Consider the following 10,590-nt stretch of genomic DNA (forward strand, 5'->3'; position numbering starts at 1 on the left):
TTTATTAAAAACCTGGTGTTAAGTCTCTGTTGGCCCTGGAAACTTTGGAATTCATGCAGATAGCAATTACTGGAGCTGGTTCAGCCATAAATCAGATCCAAAGTGACTGAAAATTCTGTAACTTGGATTTTTAAAGGAACTGCTTTTATGAATGCTGTGTTATAAAGATTTTCTATATGAATTTTTCTTCCATATTATATTGGATCTTCTTTTCTGTCTAGAAAGAGATGCATGAAATGAACACTATTACCTATTACAGCATGCCACATGTGTTTTAACACTTTCAAGAGGAGTACTTTTGTAAATGAAAATTAAGAGTCATGCTCAGAGATGTTTTTGTACATGTTAAAAATACACCTATGTATACAATATGTGGATAGGGTAACATATTGCTACCTTCATTATTGATAAAAATACAGCAATTTGTTAAATTAATTTAGGACTGCTCCTCCAAATTTTAGACCAAAAAAATGCAGTTTAATATCCTGGGCTTGTCAAAGGTATAATTATTCTAGGCAGGAATGGGTAATACAATTTATACTCTGCAAAAAATTAAAATGCCAGTAGCACCTTGAGCTTCAGAAACATATGAATGGTAAAAGCAGTTTGACCTCAGAATTTAACGACTACAGCTTGGTGCAAGAGCAATTCCACCAACCTGCTGATTTTTCATTTTATGACCAAGTCAAAACTTTTGTTCTGTTGGGAAAAAAAGTTCTTCGTTCTATGGAGGATGAAATAGCAGTGCCATTTTAAATACCAAAAGCCCTCAGCACAAAGCTTTGCCATTTAAAGATAATTAGAGCTTTTTAAAGCTTAAATCAAATTATCATCCTCCTTATACATAAAATAGCCAATAAATTACCCTTTGCATTTCTCTAATGAACGTTTTTAGTGCTAGCAGTTTCTTTTACAGCCAAACTCACTTCCAAGCACTATGATATACTGCTATTAAATTTGAACTTTTAGTCCCTACAGTAGTAATTGCAAGAGAGTTCATGGAATGCAAAACTCTGCTTTTGTTAAATGCTCATCCATCTGCTCCATCCACAGCACCAGGAGGGCTCTAACAGTTTAAATGCTGCGTAAATGAGTTTATTTGTATGCTCAAAGCACTTTATTTGTGCACTCAAAGCATAGGATAAATTTCGCCCCGATGCAAAAAAAGCAACAGGAACAATCAGCAAGGCAATTTCACCTGCAGTCCAGCATGCAGCTTTTGGTGCAGCTCCTTTAGCAGCATAAACTCCAAATAAATGAGTTTGCTTTTCAGTCAGTGGAGAGAAGAGTTACGAGCGTGTGCATGTGTGTGTGTGCGTGCTCACGCGGCTGCGCCAGAAGTGACGAGAAACAGATGTGCTGATGAATTAGTTCATTGTAAATCTTGTACAATTTTCTGTTCTGCTCAGATTCATGTGGAGGACTATAAACCCCCGAGGAAAACCCACAGGTCCTCTTCTTGTTGCTACATTCTGGCCTGATCTGCCAGAGAAAATTGATGCTGTCTATGAGGCCCCTCAGGACGAGAAGGCTGTGTTTTTCTCAGGTATTGGTTTTAAAGGCTATTTTTTTTACAGGTATGGGTTTTAAGTTTCAAAATTTAAGTATCCATTTGCATAATGTACCTGGGACAGGGAACAGCCTGTCTAAGAGCCAGCAGAGCCAACAGGATGGGTGATTTACAAGTTGAGGATTTGAGGACAACAGCTGGATCTGAAAGACTCAAAACAGCATTCAGCCTCCAGTACAACAAAAGGAGAACTATAAGCACCAAAAAAGAGACATTCAAAAATAAGCAAAACCAAACAAGAATCATTATTTAAAATGCAAAGCAACAACAACAGTGGGAGCTCTCTTTCCTCAGTCCCTGCTCTGTTTTTCTTGTTTCCTTCCATTTTAAGCTATTATCTCAGCACATGTTGCTTGAGAAGACTACACTTTTTTTTCTCCTCATGCCTCTCCTTGTCTCCTGCCAAGGACTGACTTCCACTCTGGCTTCCAAGCATCTTCCTTGGTGGCTCATCAGGCAGAGGATACAGGCAAGCTGCCTCCATGGGAGAGGAGGAGGACAGGAAGCTCTGCTCTGTCTGCCACATATGGCTCAGCTGTAGTGGCCAAATGAGCAGAGCTGTGAGACTGTTTTCAACATGAAGAACTGAGCCAGCAAAACCTAGGCTCCAGTATCTACTAAAAACATGACTAAACATCTCCAGTCATGTAAAAACCATATGGCAAAAGCTGCTGTACATTTTCTGTACAGGAGAGAAAAAAGTAATGATAATCTATTCCACATGGCTCAGAGGCCATTTGCTTTAGTTTACATAGATGGGGGAAAAAACCCCAAAAATTAGTCAGGCAAACCAAAACACTTCAAATATTGCATATATTATATATAATGCTATCAGACCTACACCTCTCCTTTTCTTTATAAATTCCAGGAAAACGTAGCTAACCCGCCTTTTTAAAGAAATAAATAAGAACCATCAAAAAACAAAGATTGGTTTGAAAATAACACAACTGTCTTAAAATACTTATAGTCCTTACTTATAATACTGGTTAGTCCCATCTTTTGCTCCTGAATTGTGAATCAATAACTTCCAAGAATCTCAAATGCTGCACTTTACATTTTTCTCACATAAATACTTTACTTACTTACTTTCCCACTACCACAAGATCAAAGAAATGTCCTTTCTTGAATAAATCTTTCCATGGCTTTCAGAGAATCCAGTGAGGCTATTTACTAAGCAAATTATAATTCCATGTAAAGAACATGGAAAATTACTCCATAGTCCAGTAGTACAAATCTGGAGAGACATTAGATAATGTTGTGTGACAAAGGACAACAGGAACTCTGAGCAAAAACTTCTATTAACCACTCAATAAAACTGGCCAACAAAACAAATAAATGGTGAAAATGCACTGCTGTATTTGAACATCAGGTGACCCTGCCCGGTTTCAATTTTCATCATACAAAAAATTTCCTGTATAAACTACTTGTTTCAGCATATAACTCCAATGCACCAAGGCAGTGTCTGTCTCAAAGGTGCACCAGCTAAGGGAGGAAGGAAGAGAAATGAGGGGATATCTTTTTCTGAGGCAAGAAGCATTTCAGTAGCAAAAGCAGTGGTAATCACAGTACACCTGGAATGTAATCATAAATGGTAAAATACAAGAAAGTCTAATGGTTCAGCTAGCACAATAAAAAGCCACATGGCAAAGCAAAAAAGAAGAAAAACCCTTTTGTTACTATTAATAAATAGTTTTTGTTTGCTTTTTTCCTCCCCCTCTTAGGAAACGAGTACTGGGTTTATTCAGCCAGCAACTTGGACAGGGGCTATCCAAAGAAGCTCAGCAGCCTGGGGCTGCCCCCTGATGTGCAGCGTGTGGATGCAGCCTTTAACTGGGGCAGGAACAAGAGGACATACATTTTTGCTGGAGACAGATACTGGAAGTAAGATGCACTGAGTGGTGGTGGGATGCTGTTAGCTGAGCTGTCTCCAGGGCTGAATGCACCCTGAGCTTCAGGAGGCAGGGACCAAACACAGGGCACATCCTCTGGGAATGCAGAACAAGGGCTGCCAGGACCGTGCTGACAGCAGGAAATGCTTCAGTACAGCAACAGGAAACTGGCATGTATTTGAGAAAATAACAGCCTCAAAAACAGCAATGGAAGAGGGTATCTGGGAGTGTCTGTCAGGCTGCCCACCACTAACAACTCATCCCTCTGCCCCCATGTACCAGCAACTGCCCCACATCAGTCCCTGGATCTTCAGAGGGGCAAGTTGTCCTTACTGTCAGCTCAAAAATGCTGGGAGAAAACTCTACAAGGAATTCTTAAAAATAAACTGAGCTCAAATCACTTGAATCCAAAGACTGACCAGATTGCCTAAGAAATTCTTTCACTAAGCCATCAGGTTTAGAGGCATTTAAAGGAAACAGCAGTGTGACTACCAAAACATGCTGGGGATGACTGTAAATCCTTTCAGCAGCTATCTACCATCACTTACACCTTTGGTCTACTAATATAGTTGGCACTGAGGAAATCTGAACAAGCCACAAGTGTATCTGTAAGTACTTTGAGAAAAATCTTAGCTTGACTTCATTTGGACAGTCTCTCAATCCTTTTCATGTTTCCAGTGAAACTCAGGTTTCTGCTACCATGCTCTTACCTTATCATCTTAGATTAAGAAATAATGTCCTTAAAAAGTCTCAAGGCTTTGGTAGAAATAAATATCCTACATTACACCTGAAGAGTCTGCTAATTGTATGATTGTATTTAATAGAATTTCATTACCATAATTGCCAGGAAGATCTGGCACAAAAGACCATCTTAAAATCAGAGGAGAGTCTTTGTGAGTTACCTCTGTGCTGTCAAAACGGCATCAGAACAAAAGAAAGGCTCTGACTCGGCAGTCACTGTCAGAGGCCTGTTCCAGGAACAGGACTTCACTTCAGGAATGCAGACATTACACAACAGGCTGAAAGTGGACCCATTCATTAACTGACAATTTAGAGGAAAGTTAAACATCAGAAATAACCACCAGAAATCTAAAAGATTCTCCAACCTTTAAGGGATCATTCTGAGAGATGTTCTATATAACATATCAAAGGAAGTCTCAGTATAACTGAGTCCATTTTATGTGAATAATAATTTCATGTTATGATTAAACTGAATGACTTTATTTTGTCCTAATGGCTGTGGATTCCTGTAAGTAAATAAAATACTCTTTCCATACAATTGCCACTTGATCATAATTTTCCATTACTTTGAGGACAGTAATTTTCTCCATTATCTTAAAAAAAACCAGTAAAAACTTAAAGAATGTTATTAATTCTTTAATGTCATATTGTAGAGACCATTTAAACACTTACAAGTCATTCTAATACAGCCATTTGCAACACTTCAGACTCCTACTAAAACCTACAGACTATGAGTTAAAAAGCTGCTGGTTTCCTCTGTACCAACTATTGTTTTGATTAACTGTACTGCAGGGCCTCCAAGTAATTCATCACTCCAATCACAGACAGTATTTCTATCAAAGTACCTTATCAAGTGCAGTCACTGCAGAATGCATAATTTATTGTTAAGGAAACAAAATAGGATTAAGTGATTTCTATCTGTGTAAAGAAGAAAGCAAGCAGTTGAAAAACATTTCAGAAAAAAAATGTATCTCTGCTGAACAGACTCTATAACCCTTAAGTATGTGGCTGTTACATTTTATACAAGGATTCTGTCAGTGGAATCAAAATACTTACATACCATAGTCCTTCCTGTGTCATTATCACACTTACTTTAAATGGGGTTTTTGGAAGCCTTCTCTCTCCTTCATTCCAGCCACAAGCTATTTTAGTGTTATTATAACAAGACTGTTGAGCAGAGCAAAGTTTTGTGAGGGAGGGGAAAAGGAGCTGGCTCAGATTCCACAGCTGAAATTTTAAAGCTACCCAGCAAGGTATTAGATTTTCTTTAAATAGCCCAGGAAAAAAAATAGTAAGGAATTTAAATGAATCAATTAAATTGATTTTGACCAACCTAGTGCTCATTAGTACTGGTGTAATTTTGGATATATTCCAAGTATTTCCATAGAGCAATGAGGGAAAAGTAACCTGAGATACCTATGGACATGGATAAACAGAAATTGGGAACATAAGTGGTTTTCTCCCTCCAGTACTGTCAAAAGCAACCTCTCTGAAGTCTCCTGCTCCTGAAGAGGTGCTTGAGCACTTGAAGGGTCATTGAGGCCTCACATGCTGTACTTGAAGCCTGGTTCAAACTGTATTGCACATCACTGTGCTCAGGACACCTCCACACCTCCTGCTCAGCACTGATTCCCATCCAAATTACAGTTCTTGAAAGAACTTTCCTTAGAAAGTGTATTTTCAATTCAGCATTGCATTTTTGAAGGAAAGATGTAAAATTTCACAGCGTTTTAAAGGAATCAGTAATAATTATAATGAAATAGAAACCATGTTACAATATCAGTTATTATATTTCTGTTTGTTCTATACAGTCACATTTGCTGAGGACACCCTGAAAAATTATATTACAATTTAACATTAAATGCAGATTTGTAATGTAGAGATATAATTTCCTTCAGGTACAATGAAGAAAAGAAGAAAATGGAGCTTGCATCCCCTAAATTCATTGCTGACTCTTGGAATGGTGTTCCAGATAACCTCGATGCTGTCCTGGGCCTTGGGGACAGTGGTAAGCTGTAATTCTGATTTAAATCACTAACAAACTCTCTTATTTGTTTGCTGAAAAACTTATTGGAGACTAATTTCTTGTGGTCCATGAGTAGGAGCCAAATGGAGCCACGCAATGCCTGATGCACAGGATGTCCTAACACCAGGGTGCATGACCAAGCCAGTCCTTGTGGCTTGGACGTTTCCCAGCTCCTTGACACTCCCCAGGTTCCTCCACACCAGCACAGACTCCCAGCATCATTTCAGCACCATCCTGCCCTAGCACAACCAGAACTCAAGGATGATAATCTCCCTGATCACAGGCATGAATGGGTTCTATGTTGCAATTTTTCTTAATTTCCTATGCACTCCAGCTGAGATCCTGGCCTGTGGTTTTAAGGGGCCTTAAATTTTGCACAGATATGCACTAAAGTTCTGAGAGCAGCACTGGTGTCACATGAGTCCTGACTCAGTCACATTTTCAACATCTATTTTGCCAGCAAATATTTCATCCCAGAAAACTCTGGCTCACAAAGTTCACAAAGTAAACCTTAATAAGGCTCCATTTAACAAGAGCTCTATTCTACAAGATGGGAATTTCAATATATTTTTAAAATATATCTTTTCTATAATACAAATGCACAAGAATATTTTGGGAAATAAGTCATTCAATTCATTAAGCTTCATGAGATCACAAAGACAAAAAATCTTTGATCAAGAATTATGTGCTCCATAATCTGAGCATATTTATTTATTTATTTTAACAGGATATACCTACTTTTTCAAAGATCAGTACTATCTACAAATGGAAGACAAGAGTTTGAAGATTGTTAAAATTGGCAAGATAAGCTCTGACTGGTTGGGTTGCTGAACCATATGAGATATCAATAACCAAATATTTACTTTTTTGTTATATGCCTTATCTGTAATTAGAAATAGATCTGAATGCTAATTACTGGACCAGTCTGGTACTGGCACCAAGACACTAAGTACCAGTACTGTACACATCAGATAATTTAAGAGTGTTTGCCTCCTCAATATACAAAAGATGTTTACTATATATTCTGGTACAATTTTTCCGTTGTCATGCTAGTCATAGTGCTATGAACAGAACAGCCATCGTTCTTTATTGCCTTGGTGCTTAAACAAAGCCTTGGAACCTTTGGAGACTGGATCATACCCCTCTGTTATTCACATACCAGATAGGCTCAAATGAGATGTACCAGCAGTGCACTTTGATTTTTATTTTTTTTAAATACAACTCTGTTATAAATGGATGGTTTGTCTTGATGTTTTTCACCCTCCTACGAGTTTGATCATTACTTCCATTTATTTACATATTAATACAGAAAGACTGTCAAAGGCACAGGTTGCCTCAGGATCTGCTTTGTGTTGATGCATGATAGAATCATGGCAAAAAACTGTGTTAAAGTATTGTTTTAAAGTACTTTTTATTTTAATACCTTAGTTAAATTTAGCAATTTGCTTCATGCACTTTGTTACTACTATATAACTTGTTTATATGGATGGAAACGACTCAGATTTTTGAAGACAATGAGTTATACATAAAAGTCAAGTATTGTTTAACGTGTTTTATTTTTCTGTTCTTTATAATATTGGGGGGGTTTTTCAATAAGGCTTTGTTCTTTTCACAATCTCATAGAATGTTTCTCATTAAAAAATAAACCAGAAAAGAATGTCCCACACATGAAGTGCCAACAATACCAATAAAATCAAATCACACTGTCAACACTACTCATGGGCAGGCTCCCTTGTATCACTTGACATTATAAATCCAGTAGCATGTTTCAGTGCATTACCAGTCAAAGGCAAAAACATTACCCCAGTATATAAGTACACAGGGGGGTTATTTAGAAACCCAGGTTATTTTCTCTGTTGGTTCCAAGGTGCAACTGCAGCAATTTAATTAAAGAGAGAATTTGGCCCCATGTCTGTGCAAAGCCTGCTACCCTGCCTGAACAGTTTCCACTCCTGTCTGTCATCCACACTCCATCACAGGCTACCTCTCTGCAGCCCAGGCAGGAAGAGAGGGTGCATGTATTCTATAGGGATGTAAGCTTGAGAAACAGGGATGTAAACCCTTATCCTGCCCATGAGATCAGACACCATCTGGCCAAGGATCTTATCCTGCTCCATGCACATGAAACACTTCATAATCCTCTATGGATCAGGCAAGGGGTCAACCTAGGTCCTTCTAAAAACATATTTAGGTCCATGATCCACAGAAGTGATCAGTAACCTAATACCTGAGCCCATGATCTGGTTTCTTCTCATGTCCTCTACAACTTCATGTTTGTTTACACTCTGCTTTCCTGTTCTAAGCAGAGTTTTTTTACTATGATATTCTGAAAAGATACTTTTTCTAAAATGGCATTTCCCAAATCATCTTTTAATTGCACTCATCCAAATATAACTCCCCTTTAGGAAGCTGTCAATGACTATAGACAGTCCTCACCTGAATGAGCCAGCACTATTTTTACTTATGCCAAAAGTAAAGATGCCTTATCTCCTCCTCAGAATACTCATTCTCATTAGAAATCATTAATTCCCTTCACAATTAGTCTTGCACCAGAGCCAACAAAAGAAAACACAAAACAAAGCGGCTCTAATTGCAAAATGTTAGTGTTTCAGTTTTTACAAACAGCTGGCAACCTTCTCATGATAGCAGGATCTATTTCAGGGATGTATGATCTGTCCTGATCATAAAGATCTTCCTGCACTAGTGCTGAAAATATTCTCTAGCTTTAATGACTGCCAGGCATTCCTTTTGAGCACTGCAATAATTTAAGATCTGTTTTAAAAATCCTCAATAACCATCCCCTGAAGATTTTTGTGTTCTTATGTCAATACTGCCCCAACATGCCTACTCTAGCATCTGTACTTAATATGGAAGGGCTTTCAAACATAGATATAGTAGAACATTTGCAACAGGCCTTCCAGCTCTGAACTTGCTAAATCACATTTCTACTGATTACTGAAATAGTTTCCTTTTTGTCTGCAACTCATACATGTTTTCCAATATTGGCAAATCTACCATCTTATGTTCTGTAGTAATAGCACCACAATCCTACAAAACTCTGCACATCTGGTGGGTGTAAGGAGTTCTGCTCAGCGTCTCCTTTTGTTCCTGCCTGTGTAAACCCATTCTCCAGTGACTAAATCACTGGCAGAAAACCAGAAATAAATTTTCTGTCCTTAACCCGATGCACACTTCTTTGGGTTCGGTTTCAGACTGGCGACTTTAAGATTAACACAGGTCATTTATAAACACATCTGTTTCTGTTCATCAGCTGTAACATTTGCCAGTTTATCACTCACGTACGCCAGACAAGCTGGGGGAGCGCACTGACCTTCTCATTAGCCTTTCACATCTGACCTGGGAAACACTAAGTCACAAAATGTGTCCTGAAAAAGTCTTTGGGTCTAATTCCACTTATTGAGAGCCACTTCTAAAACCTCCCTTTCCTTTCCTGTTGGTAATGAGTTAACCATGAGGTGGAAAGTCCTTACCTGAGAAGCACTGCAGCTCAGCCTGTACCCAACATGTCCCATGCAAACCCATCCCACTCATTTGTTTCCCTGTTTAACTCCAGGTCTGTCCCAACACTATGGACTTTCTTGATGATCCCTAGACCCTTGGCTGAACCAGATTATCTTTCCCAAGTCTCTTTTTTCACCCCTCTTGTGCACTTTGAGACTGTGCCCTTGTCAAGGAGGACATGGCCCTTGCCTTTCCTGCCCTCAACACACTTCTCCCAAGACATTTTCAGAACAGAACCAAGAGTTTTTACCTACCTTCTTCAAAAAGAAGCAAAGGGAAAAAGCATAAGTGTTTACCTCAAAGCCATACAAAATCCAGCACAAACATTTATTGAACTTGTTCTACTTCTAGAGTTTTATTAAATTGAAGTTGGGTTCACTTAGGACTTTTTGGTGTCAAGGTAGAATTGCGCACACGTTGCACCAAAGTTTGTTGCAGCACGGGGAGAGTTCAGATACTCTTGCTCCTTGGGCTGAAGGAAATCTCTCCCAGTTATGAGCAGGATGGGCTGCAGGCCCCCAGCAAGGCAGCTCCAGTCCAGTAGGGCAAAGGGCAGTGGTTTAGCAACTGCTCCATCACAATACATAAAAAGCAGCCAAGGCTATAATGAAATGCCACAGTTTAAACACTCAACAGACAGAGCAGCCTGAACTGTGAATCATGCTTAACACTTTGTGTCTCACTAATACTTTGTATTTGCTAAAAACACAATTTCTTCCTGCTGCTCTGTCTTGATTTTACAAAGCAGCAGTTACTCATAAATTTTAGGAATTGACTGTAACTGTGCTGTTCTTAAAATCAGGAGGAAGTAGGCCCTTTAGGTCCATTTTGGACACATTATT

At 38.8% G+C, this 10,590-nt stretch overlaps 1 protein-coding gene across 1 annotated transcript in view; it reads left to right on the top strand.

The window, feature by feature from the left end:
- The window catches only part of MMP2 (matrix metallopeptidase 2), a 28,812-nt gene extending 21,039 nt beyond the window's left edge, over positions 1-7,773 (top strand). The window contains 4 exon segments of the mRNA XM_036390633.2: positions 1,410-1,546; positions 3,292-3,451; positions 6,099-6,208; positions 6,954-7,773. Coding sequence (XP_036246526.1) covers positions 1,410-1,546; positions 3,292-3,451; positions 6,099-6,208; positions 6,954-7,057 — 511 coding nt within the window. The 3' untranslated portion in view covers positions 7,058-7,773.
- The last annotated feature ends 2,817 nt before the right edge of the window (positions 7,774-10,590 follow it).

The sequence above is a fragment of the Molothrus ater genome, chromosome 12 (assembly GCF_012460135.2).
Source record: "Molothrus ater isolate BHLD 08-10-18 breed brown headed cowbird chromosome 12, BPBGC_Mater_1.1, whole genome shotgun sequence".
Lineage (NCBI taxonomy): Eukaryota > Metazoa > Chordata > Aves > Passeriformes > Icteridae > Molothrus > Molothrus ater.